Raw genomic sequence first — 16181 nt, 5'->3', positions numbered from 1 at the left:
GGAAAGTGCCATTCCTTGTAATGTCATCTCGCAGTGGATTGTTGTTCTTCCTGTGCTCCACCCTTGTTGGCCGGCACAGTTCTCCGTTGTAATGGCAGTCTGTCTGTTGTCTGCCGGGATATTCTTCCCTTGTTACTTAGCCTCTGGGGAGGGCCTCCGCTTCGCTTTGCGGGGCTGTTTCTCAGAGCAATGCTCTGCCTTTACTTCTTGGTCTATTGGTATACAGTATCTGACACTGTCCTTTATGATGATGTTATGCATCATCCGATCTCTTTGTTTTACGGATTATTCCTTCTTTGCACACTGTTCCCATACTTTCACAGTTTTGTTGGTGGCTCCACGTTGTGCAGCGGAAAAGTTTCTCCGAAGAAAACTGACGTTAGCGCGCCGGGAGGGACTTATATGATCTCGCTGACGTCACGTTTGTGGACGACATCAGGGCAGGGTCATGTGGTGCCGTCGCAGCGCGAGAAGACAGAAACATAAAATGGTAAAACAACCATTTTATGTTTCTGCATTCTTGCACTGCGAGAAAGCAGAAGTGCATGGAGTGCCTGGTGTTCGGTCCTGGTCATGGGCAGGGGAGGAGTGGCTTTGCCCACTGTTGTGGGTACTGACTGTTTGGTCAGTCCCAGGGCCGTACAAAGCAGTCATGTGCACTCCCCCATTTTCTCTATGTAGGCTGCTACATGCAGCCTACATAGAGAAAATGGCCCGGCTGGGGCGCTCTCCGCTGCACCTCACCAATCACAACGCTGCCATGGCAGCATTGTGATTGGCGGAGGGGAGGGAGGCGCATTCCAAGGCAGAGCTGCAGGAAAAGAAAGCGCAGGACTGCCAGGACATGAGGCGGGCGCAAACTGTGAGTTTTATTTTAATTATTAAACCCCTCTTGCCTTCCCACCCATCCCCACCCCCCGCGACTACCCCATTTCCACCCCCGTCATGCCAGGCAGCGACTGTGTAGGTTACAGAAATATAAGCTTAAGTCAACGTAGTTCAGTTAGAAATATGTCTTCCCCGTGGGTATTTGTATAGCGCCGCTGACTTCACTGATCTCTTTTCTGTGCGTGATCATGTGCACTTTGTAGGGTCCCGCATGATTTCTTTGTTGCGTACATGGGTACATATGTCATATTTATTTAATCATTGCCCATAACAGACCATTTAACAAAAATGGACACTGCAGTGTTCCAGTCATTGGAACGCACGAAGGCCGAAATCGGCAGAGAAACGCTTCTGTTTCCTAGTAAAAAGCCCGCTCTGTGTCTATCATTGCCGCCTGAAGCACACCTCATCGGGCATTGAAAAGGGACCGCACTATATGCCTGTGCTGTATGAGACATTCAAAGTTAACGGTTTTACTGTGAAATATAAAAATGCCATATTCTATAACGGCTCCAATAAAATAATGGCCCTACATCAGAGAGGGTGCGATTGCTTTTTTTTTTTAGAAGTGTGCTAATGTTTGCAAACACAGACCGGGCCCATTGCTGCTTGCGTGTGTTAGCACATTAAAGCTGAGCTGTCGTCTTCGCTAATGATTGTTTAAATTAAAATGCAAGCTTCTTTAATGCAACGAGGGCAAGGGTACAACAGAAAGTATTAAACAGGTAACAGAGGCAAGTGGAGGGTAGTTTCCGCCACCCGCAATGCTTTTCAATTTCACGTTGTTCAATATTCTTGTTTTAATGATATACTTTAAACTCACTGACTTGCTTTGTTGGTCCCCACGGTTCTCTGTTCTCCTTTAATAAATTCTTAGATAAACTTCATCTAATTAGAAATATGACACCTATAAACGTGCTGGTGAAAAAAGTGATTTCTGTTGTTGAATATTGATTGTAAGGTAATATAGACGAGATAGTCTCGTCATGGGCACAGCGCAACCGCGCTCCATGACGAGACTATCTCGTCATGGGCACTGAAGGGGTTAATGCACTTCTTAGAGAGGGAGAGATCGAAGTTTTGTGTAATGGAAGTTTCTACTCATCCTAAGGTAGCGCAGAGGGTTACTATGCTTGCTGCAAAGAACGTGCAGCTCACAAAGTGCGTATAATGTAATGTAAATAGGTCAGTGGGTCACACTTTTGTCAGAGAGACCATATTGTTGATAACTCTTTATGAGTTAAAATCCTAATGTGGAACAGTGAGCAAGTTACTTATCAAAGATGCATGCAAACTGGGCTAGAGCGTTATGATTTCCCCCCAGCTTTTCATTATCCTAATGTGGCAAAATGGGTTAATTTGGGTAGAAATCAATTCTTGTTAATAAAGAGAACCCCCCATCCATGGTGCTAGGTTTTAAATTCTAGGTTTCTGATTCTCCTGACCAAGCACTCTTAAACTATCCTGCCTACCTGTACGGATGACCTGTGACTCCTTCACCTTCTTGTCCTCTCTCTTATGTTACATTTCCTATGCACTGATTTACACACTTATGATTGATTGTCTCTATGTAATCTCTGTAATGTAAAGTGTTCTGAAACCTTACACAGATAGGAGCGGCGCTATAAAATGAATTAAATGCACCTGAGACTGAATGGTTACGGAGGCTTGAGGGGCGCTGTCAAAGGATGGTTATGAAGAACCTGTAGTGGAGGTGGTCATTGGGGGTGCCAAAAAGCATTGTTGCACTGGGCGCCACGAGCGCTTAAGCCGGCCCTGCCCGCGCTCACTGCCTTATATCCCTATGTACCACACACCAGGCACTAACTGCCACAACATATTCCTCTGTACCCCACACCTTGCGCTAACTGCCACAACATATCCCTCTGTACCCCGCACCTTGTGCGCACTGCCACAACATATCCCTCTGTACCCCGCACCTTGTGCACACTGCCACAACATATCCCTCTGTACCCCGCACATCACGCTCACTGCCACATATGCCTCTGTATCCCACTCCTCACACTCACTGCCTGATCGCTCATTTTACCCTGCCATTCATCTTCTACGTGTTCTCTCCCCTTCCACTCGTTCTACCTCTGTTCACCCCCTTACTTCTTTTAGTGCCTTACATCTTTCTCAATATCTATACTTCTTTTCCTCTTCAGTAATATCTGTGACACATCTCTGTACTTCTTTTATATCAACGCGCCCCTCTACCTCACCTGTCTACCTCAGTCTTTATTATTCCCTCTTCCTCAGCTGTCTCTACCTGTCTATGACACACCTCTCCCTCTCTCTACCTGGCCCCCTCACGTTCTACGACTGCGTTATTCTATCCTCTCCAGCTTTGATTTACCTGTCTCTGCTCCTGAATCTTTTTCTTCTACACCTCACTTCTTTGTCTACCCTTCACCCCTCGCTACCCTTCTGTTTGCCTTACTACGGTCTTTACCCGAACCACCTTTCAGTGCCTCTTCCCATTTCGCCTCACTCCCTCACAGCACTCTCCTAGCATGCATCTGTTTCTCCCCTCACCACCATGCCTGCCTCTACCCCTCCTTACCTTTCTAACCAGCCTAACTTTCTACCTTCCTGTTATTCCTGGTAGTGAACCTTTCATTTCACCCCTCCGGTTGTATTACCTACGTATTCAAATTGAGTAGGTCATTGCTGTGCTCCCAACCCGACATCGAGACCCAGTCCCCTAGCCTCTCAACATGCCCAGATATAACAACAAGCATTGGCATAGCCAATTGGTCTCGCCTTTGGGACCTGCTGCAGAACTAAATACTTATACTGCCGGCATCATACTTACCCAGCGCCAAGACGCCTCGGCAAAAGTGAGCTATATAAGTTCTTCAGTCAGTGAGTCAGTCATAAGGTCCCAAAGGCGAGACCTATTGGCTATGCCAATGCTTGTTTTTCTCAGGTTGGCCTGAACATTATCCGATCCTGATTGTCTGCCATTTTAGCCCCGCCCCTATTGATTAACATTAGCCACGCCCCTTCATTTGCCAGGTTCGCCCCCCCCCTGGAAAAATTTCTGCGGACGCCCATGGGCGGACCTGTCTCTTAGCAGTTTTATCCTTTTTCTGTCCTCGTTCCTGAAGAACTACATTTTCAAGCCACGTTAGATTTTTTCAAGTAGTATTTTTTTTTTTAATTGATTGCATCTGTTATTTCTGGGCTGCAGTCCACGCATGAAGTTGGCATTCACTGCAATTAAACAAAAAAGCCAAGCACGGACAATGCCAATCTGTCTGTCCTTGGCATTCATGTGTAGGTCGTCGTGTTCATGAGCACGGAGCGCTACCTTGCCCTGGAATTGCCTCTGGGGCCCTTCACAGACAATGGCTGTGTGGGTCTTTCCACTGGCACTTTTATTTTTTGCTGATGCCTGACAGGAAAGTGTTCTGAAGTTTGTCTGTTGGTGTACTTGTACGGTGTGTGGTACTCGTTTATTAAAGCTCCAAGTCACAGTCTGCTGCAAGCCAGAGTTGGGGAAGCAGCCTGTTGCGGATTGGTAACTACAAACATGTCAGAGAGAGTGAGGAACCAATAGCTCGTCTTCTGTTCGCACCAACTATAAATCGAGGAGCACACAGTGGGTATGCGCAGATTAAATCCTTCTGAAATCTGGTGCACACGTTTTCTACTCTGGCATGCTGCCTGTGTCTCTTTGTGCAATTTATTGGGCATCTGTTCATCACTATTGTACTTCTCTAGTGCCTCTCGCAGGTCACAGCGCTGAAATGCAGTTAAGCACTAAATGGATTTGTTGTGTAGATGCTCAGGTTCAATAGGTTGTGTCTAATTATTTATTAAGGTACAGGTTTTACTACAATGCAGGACACACCCGGTATTGGACTGCATATAGTGTGATAACACATGCATACTGCAGGTTCAGACATAAGCCGTATCCCGCAGGGGGGCACTCTGTTAGTCTGTGGGGGTACTGGTGAGCTGTAAAACACAGGGGTACCTACGATCTGTCAGAGAATGTCTGAGCCGTCACATGGAAAAACTGCGTAAGACAGAGTCACTGCATCTCAGGTCCTCATCAAATCATGGCTATCTTTGGCCCACATTTGGCTCGCTGATAGTGGCGCTTGTAGTCCCATAAAGATGGGGTGCTCTGTGTGAATGACAGAAGTTGGACAATGGCAGAATAGAGGGTGTCTGGGTGCTCGGAACCTGCGCTCACTTCTTTTCATGCTGCTGGTTGAGACAGAGGTTGTCTGCTGCTTTATAAGAAGCAGCCTGTGGAAAACACATAAAACACATCTTTCCGCAGTCTCAGACAGTACTCAAGTCCAGGCAGAGGCAGACGGGCACACGTCACTCCTATGTAAGAAGGCGGCTTCTAGGAAGCCATTGATTCAGAGGGCCAACGTGTCTGATATTGTACTACAGTCGCTACAGAGCACAGGGGACTGAAGTCCTTTCAGCAGCCAAGGCTGGTCCAGGTGAGTGACGCTCCTCCCCCACTTCCGCAGTATGTGTCCCACCTTTGTTGTGGCTTTGTTCCTCTTTGTCCAGGTGGCTCTGTGGGTGAGCTCACCCTGATGAGAGTACTCCAGTGGGTGCCTGAAAGGGCCTGGACTCCACTGATAAACCCTGCCAGGGATCGCACTAAGCCGTGTCTAAACAAAAGTATATTCCCACCTCCAGCCAGTACCACGGAAAGGAGTGACTGGCATTTTCCATCCACGAAAGATCCCTTTTGTGGGGTAGATGTCACAAATGTATTGCTTTATAATGGGCCGGACTGGGAACCAAATTAATCCCTGGCAAAATGTTCATACCCGGTGGACTTTACAAGGCAAGTAGACCTCACATATGTGCTTGAAAATGCACCATTTGCCCACTCTTTTTTCAAATATTCTTGGGGGGACAACCCCCCTGAACCCCCCCGTAGGTGGTTTGGGCATGCTCGCTCGCCGCAGTGCAGTACCAGAATTGTTTTACGCCACACCACTTTCAAATGTCACCAGCCGCCACTTGTTCAAATGTGATGACGAAAGGAGGCATAGTGGGGAAAAAGTAGCTGCCTAGGCTCACACCATTTGTTCAAGTGGGGAAGCCAGGATTGATCACTGGTTGTCTGGATTCATGTTGTGCAGTTCAGCGCTAGACAGGAATACTATCTCGTCTCTCCCGAATGACATCAAAGGCTAATGCATTGCATTTAATTCATTGGGGAGCATTTTTCATTGTCTCCTGGGCTGGGAGCGCCCTTCAGATGGCTGGCCATCTAGATCCTGCGGAGTGCGGGAAAAGGTCTTCGGACAGAGTCATTCAAGAAGCGTCCCTCTGAGTACTTTCACAGCACTCTCCTGGGACCTCCCTGCCAGTCAACGAGGAGGACGCAGTGCTGGGCAGCACCTCCTCCGCTGCAGGAGTGATGGGGGGGGGGGGGGGGGTCAGTGATTTAGCTAAGTTGATGGGAGCTATAAGTACATGAAGAAGGCCCAGTTTGCTCTTGTCTTGCGGTCCCAAAAGTACCTCGAGCAGAGCCAGGCCTTCAGTTGGCCTACCCACCTCAAAGTTTCAGATCGGGGTGCATTTCTGCCAATATTTGGGTGATAGAATATTGTCCACGAGCCCTTCAGTTTTCCTCTCTCTCACGCAGAGCGCCTTTGACGTACTGGGCTTCACGCAGGATGAGAAGAACTCCATGTACAAGCTGACGGGCGCCATCATGCACTTCGGGAACATGAAGTTCAAGCAGAAGCAGCGCGAGGAGCAGGCTGAGCCCGACGGCACCGAAGGTAGGTCCATGTGCAAACACTGCCACCCCCACCCCGCCACGAGGAGGTGTCCAAAGTGAGGCCCTTTAGTGCTCTCCCCTGATTTACTGTTACGGGGATCCTAGTAATTTCGGGAGGAGGGATTACGAAGATTACACGTTTATGGGGAATAATATGTGGAAACTGGTGTTCCGGTGCCGAGTCACAGCTCTACTGCCTTCCTTGAGCAAGGGATAACCCACCTGAGCTCTGCTCCTGTGGTCAGGGAATATGCGACCTTGTGCACTGATCTGTATGATCAGGTGAGTGTCTTTCCCCTGTCCAATGCGGGTGTGTTCCCAGACCTCTGCCCAGGACTCCTGCAGGGACAGCCAAGCCTGGCCGCTTCTACTCCGAGTCCTAATGCATGTTTACCTGCGGAGTCGGGGAGGGGGTGAGAATAAAACAGAGGTAGAGTTGGTGAGTACCACTTGCTCTGCCTTGTGTGTGTATGTGTGGGGGGACAGGGAAGACATCCGAATTTTAGAGGCAACCCCCTGGGGTGTTAACTGTCAAGCCCTTGCACTCTCTGGCCTAGTATGGCAGGGCTGTAGCCCTGGGCCATCCGCCTGCACTTCCAGTGAGTCTACAGGCCATTGGGCCCAGCAAGGACAGTGGGTGAACCGAGAGCACATTAAGGATGGGAAGCAGCGTAGGCCACGCAGCTCTGTTGCATTGCACTCTGGGGTTTCTGAAAAAGCGATTGTCACTAGCAGCAAACTGCCAGTTTACAGGGCTGGTGCCCACAAACACACAAGCCCAGTAACAGCATAAATGTATCAAATCCCGCTACTCCGGGTCAACGATCACCATTGATGTTAGCGGTGGGGAGGGGGGATCAACTGTGAACCTTCCTGTTGTTACATAATGTTATATACGTTTGTTATGTATGTCTCTCATAGAGAGCCTCTATCCTTTATTTCAGTTTCTGAAAGTCACAACTCCTTGCTATGGCATCACAACAGCTTATAACAAAACTGGTTACCTATCTATAACTCTATATATCGTATGTCCGATAATTAACATACCCTTTGCTAGCTTTCAGACTATGTTAAATAGGGATGTGTAATGTATACACAATTTAAATGATAACATTTTATGCTGAGTAATAGATAGACAGAGTGATACTCGTCCTCCCTTGATGTGCTGATATAAACTGAGTGATAATCAGTACAACTGCGTGATGTGTGTATACTGGGATATGACGCCACCTGTGCAGTGATTTTATCACTGTGTGTTCTAGCGTATAGCGTTACATAGCTTCCCCTTGTATGTGGCATAGATACACTGTAAGTGGTAATGAATGCACCGTGTTTAATACTATGTGACATGATGAGAGGGCCTTGAGAATGCTGCATGTGTTGCTTGGTGTGCTGCACAGTCAAAGCTTGAGGTAACATTTCATTCCTTCCTCATGTTGCAGAAGCCGACAAGTCCGCCTATCTGATGGGCCTGAACTCGGCTGACCTGCTGAAGGGCCTGTGCCACCCCCGGGTGAAAGTGGGTAACGAGTACGTGACCAAGGGGCAGAATGTCCAGCAGGTGAGCCTTGGATGTCGCCACGTTTGCAGTGCACAACCACAGGCTTTAGAGACAGCGTGTGCCTTTTCCCAAATGCTGTGCACTGTGGTCCACATTAGCCCTGTCACAGCACCCCAGTGTCCGCACTTTCACAGAATGTCTGTGTCTTTCAGGTCACTTACTCCACCGGTGCCCTGGCCAAGTCAGTGTACGAAAAGATGTTCCTGTGGATGGTGGTGCGCATCAATACTACTCTGGAGACCAAGCAGCCCCGGCAGTACTTCATTGGCGTCCTGGACATCGCCGGCTTTGAGATCTTTGATGTAAGCGATGTCCTTATCACAAGCTCAGTCTGTGACCAGTGTGCCGTAGACAAGCGTCTCTGGCAGTAGAGCCACTGAGCTGTCCCTACCAGTACAAGGTTTCCCGCTTAATGCAAAGACAACTTATCAAGGCTCCAAGGAGAGTGTAGGGTGTAGATGAGCAAAGATGGTTAAAATAAAGCAGTTACGCCAGGGGGGATACATATTACAAGCCACTCAACCTTTCATAAAGGTAGACACCTACAAGGGACTACCAGTTAGTTCGATGGGGTGCGTAGAGGGAGCTGATGGGAACCACATCAGGCTGATCCTGGTCTGGCTGAATTAACCAGTCGATGCAGAGGTTTGGGTGAGACTGTAGTGGCTTCCTCCTCTCTTCCACTCATAGCCATGGGGGCCACCTTGGCTCCTACAGGAATTAGAGATCAAGGCTCTGGCAACAAAGAGTAGAGGACAAAAAATATCTGGAAAAGGAATCACCTGACCACAAGGGGCGAAGTCATGCCACAATCCAGCGGAAGGGCTCTCTACCACCGTTGTTCGACGCCGGCCGGGGCCATGCTACATTTTCAAGCTATTTACAAGAGATCCATTCAATATGCAAAAAAGGGTACATCATTTTCTAGCTGGAGGCATTACTGAAAATCCGGCAAGCTCTCAACCCTCGTGGGCCAATGTTGTACAACACCAACTTAGGGGATAGAGAAGGAGGTGACACGGAGGTTATTAGCAGCCATCAACAGTTTGTGCGTACAGGTCACGCTTCATCTGCAGCTCTGATCACAGAAAGCCATGGAAGATACCCTGAGGCTGGCCAGGCCTACCCTTCAGCGAACAGTCAAAACCACAGAGGTCGGTCAACACACGTGTACATCCACTCACCAACTAGGACAGTTGTGCAGGTCTGCGTTTTACTACTTGAGAAAAGGCATGCAGTGTCCAGGGAGATCCATGCGACACTGCAGGATGCAGGGGGTGGGATTTCCAACGGCTGTCGAGTTACACCTTCATAGAGTTTTATGAGCCCAGACCACTTAGAGTGAAAGACATGTGTAAACAACAAGTCGACATTGCCATTGTTCAGTGATGTCTCAAGTGCCTTTTTGGAGTCTGGCTGAGCAGCACAGAGGCTGGTGTCCTACAGAAGTACCAGAGAGCCCAGCAGAGACCCCAGCAGGAGCAAGGGTGGAGGAGCATTGGCTGTGAGGGAGATGGAGGCATTGCTTGTGCTGCAGGGAGTGTAGTGCGTAGTTGTAGAAGCGCTGTATGTGTTTTAGTTGTAGGGGGTATTTGTGGAGACATCAGCTCTGAGGAAGCAGTATGGAATGGTTATAGCAGCACTGGCTGTACATTAGCTGTAGTGATTGCATTTAGTGTATGAAGTGCACACAGCGATTGTAGAATCATTGTAAGTGAGCTGTAGGGAATTGTTAGAGAATCACTGTCTATGCAGGAGCTGTAGGGAGTGGTTACAGAGCACTGGCTGTGAAGGAGCTGTAGGGAGTTGTTACAGAGCACTGGCTGTGAAAGAGCTGTAGGAGAGAGCTGTTAGAAGTGGTTGTAGAATCAGTGGCTATGGGGGAATCTTAAGGATAGTTGTAAGCTTTGTTTGTGAGCTGTAGATTTTGTTGTAAGAGCACCAACTACGAGCTGTAGGAAATGATGTACGAGCACTGTTTGTGTCTTCCGGTTGTTGTGAAGTTGGGGCCGCTATGTGGAAGTCCTCACCAGGTTCCAGATGGACCACACATGGGCACGTGTCCACCACTCTGTGTCTGACCACTTCTCTTTTACCCCTAAACAGTTCAACAGCTTCGAGCAGCTCTGCATTAACTTCACCAACGAGAAGCTACAGCAGTTCTTCAACCATCACATGTTCGTGCTGGAGCAGGAGGAGTACAAGAAGGAAGGCATTGAGTGGGAGTTCATCGACTTTGGCATGGACCTGCAGGCCTGCATCGACCTCATCGAGAAGGTGGGCATAGGGGACCATTGCGCGACTCATGGGCTGTGAGGGAATTGAAGGGGCTGAGATGGGAATCGAGAGTATCAGTTCCACTGGAAGCTATTGAGAAATTATGGGCTCCATTGCAGACCTGCATCGACCTTATCTAGAAGGTGGGCAATGGTGACCATTGAGCGACTCATGTGGTGTCCGGGGGTTGAAGGGGCGATATGAGAATGGAGGTTATCAGTGGAACATGGCAAGTTATTGAGGAATGAGGGGCTCCATTGCAGACCTGCATCAACCTCCTCGAGAAGGTGGGCAGTAGACTGTTGAGCGACTCGTGGGGTGTCCGGGGGTGGAAGGGTTGGATGTGGGAATTGAGGTTTTCAGTGGAATGAGGGAAGCTATTAAGGAATGATGGGCTCCATTGCAGACCTACATCACCATTATCGAGAAGGTGGGCAGTGGTGACCATTGAGCGATTTGTGGGGTGTCTGGGGGTGGAAGGGGCTGATGTGAGAATGGAGGTTATCAGTGTAACATGGGAAGGTATTGAGGAAAGGTGGGCTGCACTGGAGACCTGCATCAACCTCATCAAGAAGGTGGGCAGTGGGGACCGTTGAGCGACTCGTGGGGTGTCCGGGGGTGGAAGGAGTTGATGTGGGAATTGAGGTTATCAGTGGAATGCGGGAAGCTATTGAGGAATGATGGGTTCCATTGCAGACCTGCATTGACCTTATCGAGAAGGTGGACAGTGGTGACCATTGAGCGATTTGTGGGGTGTCTGGGGGTGGAAGGGGCTGATATGAGAAAGGAGGTTATCAGTGGAACACGGCAAGTTATTGAGGAATGAGGGGCTCCATTGCAGACCTGCATCAACCTCCTCGAGAAGGTGGGCAGTAGACTGTTGAGCGACCCGTGCGGTGTCTGGGGGTGGAAGGGGTTGATGTGTGATTTGAGGTTATCAGTGGAATGCGGGAAGCTATTAAGGAATGAAGGGCTCCATTGCAGACCTGCATCAACATTATCGAGAAGGTGAGCAGTGGTGACCATTGAGCGATTTGTGTGGTGTCTGGGGGTGGAAGAGACTGATATGAGAATGGAGGTTATCAGTGTAACATGGGATGGTATTGAGGAATAGTGGGTTCCACTGGAGACCTGCATCAACCTCATCAAGAAGGTGGGCAGTGGGGACCGGTGAACCACTCGTGGGCTGTGAGGGGATTGAAGGGGCTGATGTGGGAATGGAGTTTGTTAGGGAAATGATGGACTCCATTGCAAGCCTGCATCAACCACGATTGGAGTGTGAGCAGCGGCGGGCCAGCAAGGGAATGGAGGGCTACCAGGGAATGAAAGACTTCCAATGAAATGGAGGGAGCCATGGAGGAATGATGGACTGCACTGCAGGCCTGTACAAGCGTTACTGAGAACTGGGTGGGGGTTACCGAGAGAACAGTTAGGCGACCTGCAGAATAAGGGCTGTTAATGGAATTTGGGAACGATTAAGCAATGCTAGGTTCCATTTCAGCTCTACCGTAACGTCATCATGGAGGTCCATGGGGTGAGGGTATCAGGTGCATGAAAGAGCTGTCAATTTAATGAAGATGATGCTCCTTTAAAGGCTTCCCTAGATTTCATCACTATGTGGGAAAGGAAGGATGTTCGGGGAATAGGTGCTCCTCAATGGAATGGTATACCCATCAAGGAATGTGGAGCCTCAATTGCAAGCCTATGTCAACAATATTGAGCAAGCGGTGACGGAAGGGGTATAAAGCTATTGCATGGGGACAGAGGAATGGGGGAGTCCTATCGGAGAAAATGGAGGCAGGTGGGAGAAGGAATCCTTTATTCAAGCTCTCCATTAAATATCTGCATTTTCTTCACATTGGAAGGTGGACTCGGCAGGAGGGGTTTGACAAATGTGGGCTCCATTGAGGAATAGGGTCCATTTTAGGAACACAGGATCTATCATAGAGTGAGGGACTGCCCAAAGAACCTCACAGGCCTGAGGTGGTCCTCTTAGCCCCTCCACTCCTCTCATCTTCGAGTTAGACCTTCAGTTTGTTACCCTGAACTAACGACAGATTTGCTGACTTGCCTTTTCTTACAGCCAATGGGCATTATGTCTATCCTGGAGGAGGAGTGCATGTTCCCAAAGGCCTCTGACACGACATTCAAGGCCAAGCTCTACGACAACCATCTTGGCAAGTCTGCCAACTTCCAGAAACCACGCAACATCAAGGGCAAGCCAGAGGCACACTTCGCCCTTATGCACTATGCGGGAACAGTAGACTACAACATCATGGGCTGGCTGCAGAAGAACAAGGACCCCCTGAACGAAACTGTGGTGGGGCTTTACCAAAAGTCCTCTCTTAAGCTCCTAGCAAATCTGTTTGCAAACTACGCCAGTGCTGACGCAGGTAACCACAGCTGCATGGCAGTTACAGTCCATTTTTAAGGTCTTGCCTACCAAACAACTCTTAGCTGTGTGTAGACAACAGCCTGTTGTGTACCATACTGAAACATTATAGTGGGGAAAGGGCCCCTGTATAGCTTACCATAAGCTGGCTTTATTGTCACTCTCATTTGCTTGCTTCTGATTGGCTTGCCTTTCTCTTCTTGTATTTGTCCCTCCCGTGGAGCATAGTCTGTTTACTATTCTTTTTATTGGATGACTTGTATTCTTTCATTGCTCACATTCAGAGAACTACTGTTTTCTTTATCTGTAAGCACTCCACAAAAGTGTGTATGTTTTCTAACTCTCTGCCTTGTGTATCCTGATTCCTACACCCAAAACACCTGCAACCTATGCATGCCCCCCCCAAAGCTCCTCTAAAGCTTTCCTCACCTTATCCCTGGCTTTCCTTATTAATATTTTTTGTCCTCCCACCAGACCTACCCTCAAGCACTTCCATTGCTCCCTCGGCCCTGCCCACTCCCGATTTCTTCCTCACCCCTTGATGCCCCCGCCCAGCACTCCATTCCCACCCGTTATCCCTTATCCTTTTAATATTTTTTAGGTCTCGACTAACGTTGCAGCGCATGCGCTGCTCGCTCGGTGAGACCTAAAGTGAGAGAGGAGCTTTCAGAAGGGGACTTCAAGCCCTGCCCATCATTTTCATTGGGTCGCGTCAGTCTTTATGCTAAACGCTGGCTTCCCATTGAAAATGATGCCTTTTGGCCACTGCCCTTTCTCCCTTTCGTCCGGCCCATCCAGACTGGGTCATCTGCTTCACGGCTGTCGTGAAGCACTTTCTTATCTTTAGGGGGGCCATCTGTTTCTAATTAGCACAGCCTTAGCGCAGCCATGCTGATTAGAAATAGATGGCCCCTTAAAGATGAGAAAGTCTGCAGGCACTACCAGGCACACTGAGGTCTCCTCGCTTCAGTGTCCCCCCTTGACTTTCCCTTCTCCTTCCCAATAACACCGGCCCTTCTCAAAGGCATCTCCCCGCCCGGCCTGCTGCTGGACGCTCAGGGTGACAGTTTCAATTTTCTCTCTCCCCTTGGCTTCTTCTTTTTTAGGAGAAATCGAACTAATTGTGACAAAACGCTAGTTATCTCTGGAAAAACAATTAAATCCCTTTGATTACATTTATAGCAAAATGTGCTTAGCACCGTAAAGAGGCCGGGCGCTAGAGGCCGGGCCCGGAGTGGCATGTCCCCCCGGCCGGTCGATATCCTATTATCGAGTCGTGAATATCTCTTTCAGGCAGCTTGCAAAGTCTCTGCTAATATCTAAATTATAAGGTCACAATTTGGATAAATACTCGATTAAAACCTATTACACTTATTAGAGCCCGCTATTGATCGCAGCTGCGTTCGACCGAGGCTGCGGATTGCTTTTCACCCCCACCGAAATATTCCAACTTTCCCACCAGGATCTGAGGACCGCGGTGATTTACTGCCGCACGTGGAGAGAGGGAGCTCGCGTGTGCGTGAAGGAGTGTGTGTGAGGCTGAATTAGTGTATCCTTGTGCTCAGTGTGTGTACGTGTGACCCAGGGTCTGTGTGAGACTATATATGTGAGATGTGTTCGAATAAGAAGACGTGTGTGTGACTAAATGTGCGTGCCCGAGAGAAAATGTTTGTGTTTTGTATGTGTGTGTGCGTGCGTGGATGAATGTGTAGCGTGTGTGCATACATATGTGCGTGAGAAAGACTCAGTGTAAAGGGCTGTGTGGGAGAGAATAATAGTAAGAGTGCATGAGAGTATGTGTGCGTGCCTGACAGGGAATATATGTGTGTTTGGGGGCTGGTGTGTGTTCATTTATAAAAGAGTAAGTGTGCATGGAGGTGGCGAGAGAGTGATTAGGTTTGTGAGAGTATGTGCATGCACACACGTGTGGAAGAAAGTGTTGTGTGTGCATACCTATGTGCGTGAGAATGAGTCTATGTGTAAGGTGCTACATATGTGTGAGAGAGAATAAAAACACGTGTGCGTAAGAGTGTGTGCGTGACTGAGAGGGAATGTGCGATTGTGTGTGTGTGTGTGTGAGAGAGGGGCGTGTGTCGGGGGGCTAGTGTGTGTCCATTTATGAAAGAGTGAGTGTGCTTGGAGGTGGCGAGAGAGTCATTGGGTGTGTGAGGTGTGTTAGCTATGTGAGAGTATATGTGTGGGAGTTTTTTCGGATAGTTGATACAAAGTTACGCTTATATAAATGCCTACCTTATGATTTACTGTACACAAGAACTAGTTTTATAAATGCCAATACATAGATACTTTTTTACATGTATAAAACTATTACTATGGAAACTGAAACGAAAGGGCGACGACAGAGTCTATCGCCGACTCTGTGAACCTCGCCTGTGTCCCCTACATGCGTGTATATGTGTGTGTTTGAATATGTGTTATCACATGCTCATACATTTGGACACTGCCACATAGACATATATATGTGTGAGTTGGGGCACATCTCCATATCTGTATACAAAGACCTCGATGCCGGTGTTGGTATATACACGTCACCAGCTTTGTACTGCAAGATTTTAAGCATCCATAGGCCGGTAAACAATAAATCCGAGATTATTATACATGTGTTTGTAAGTGGGCATGTTTTGTGCATATGACAAACTTCTGGGTGTAAACAAACACACCCACAAACAAAGTGCAAATCAATGTATTGTGTGTGTGTGTGTGTCTGCAACACAATCATTTCAACCCGTAAGTATAAAGGGGCTAGTCAATGAGGAGGGATGGGGGCTGGGGGTTGCACGGGACAGGGTTCCTAGAGACACGAAAGGCTGGTGATAGCAAGGTGCTCACGGAGCGGAACGGGTCACTGGTGCAAACAGGAACAGACAGGGCGAAGCGGGAAAGGAAAACCAAGGAGAGATAGGAACAGAAAGGAGAAGCAAGGAAGGAATACCAAGAAAAGATAGGAAGAGATAGGAAAACATCGGGTAGAAAGAAATCGTAGGCCTGGTTGAAATTTAACTTATAGGCAGAAATTGTAAAAGAAATCTGAAATTCAAGTTACCATGCATTTGGGGACTTTTAAAAAAAAAAATATTTTTTTCGGGTTTGAGTCATTTTCACTTCAGTGAGGTTGGGTGTTGCAGAAAATGTCTAGCTTGAGAAATATTTTTTTGCATCTACCAGTTGCCCGCTGGTGTGCCCCCACGTGAAAACTACGTCTACTGAGACACTTTATAACCACTTTTATATTAAAACCACACTTTCACAAAATTGCATAAAATTGTGAAACA

General features: G+C 48.2%; 1 protein-coding gene across 2 annotated transcripts in view; it reads left to right on the top strand.

Moving 5' to 3' along the window:
- The window catches only part of LOC146809618 (myosin-7), a 94814-nt gene that overhangs the window by 49330 nt on the left and 29303 nt on the right, over positions 1–16181 (top strand). For both annotated transcript variants that reach the window (XM_085616464.1, XM_085616465.1), the window contains exons 12-16: positions 6524–6662; positions 8104–8222; positions 8375–8524; positions 10329–10499; positions 12583–12892. In XM_085616464.1, the coding sequence (XP_085472590.1) occupies positions 6524–6662; positions 8104–8222; positions 8375–8524; positions 10329–10499; positions 12583–12892 (889 nt within the window). The remainder of the gene's footprint in view (positions 1–6523; positions 6663–8103; positions 8223–8374; positions 8525–10328; positions 10500–12582; positions 12893–16181) is intronic.

Source organism: Triturus cristatus, chromosome 7 (assembly GCF_964204655.1).
Source record: "Triturus cristatus chromosome 7, aTriCri1.1, whole genome shotgun sequence".
Lineage (NCBI taxonomy): Eukaryota > Metazoa > Chordata > Amphibia > Caudata > Salamandridae > Triturus > Triturus cristatus.
This window is presented reverse-complemented; position numbering and strand designations above follow the sequence as displayed.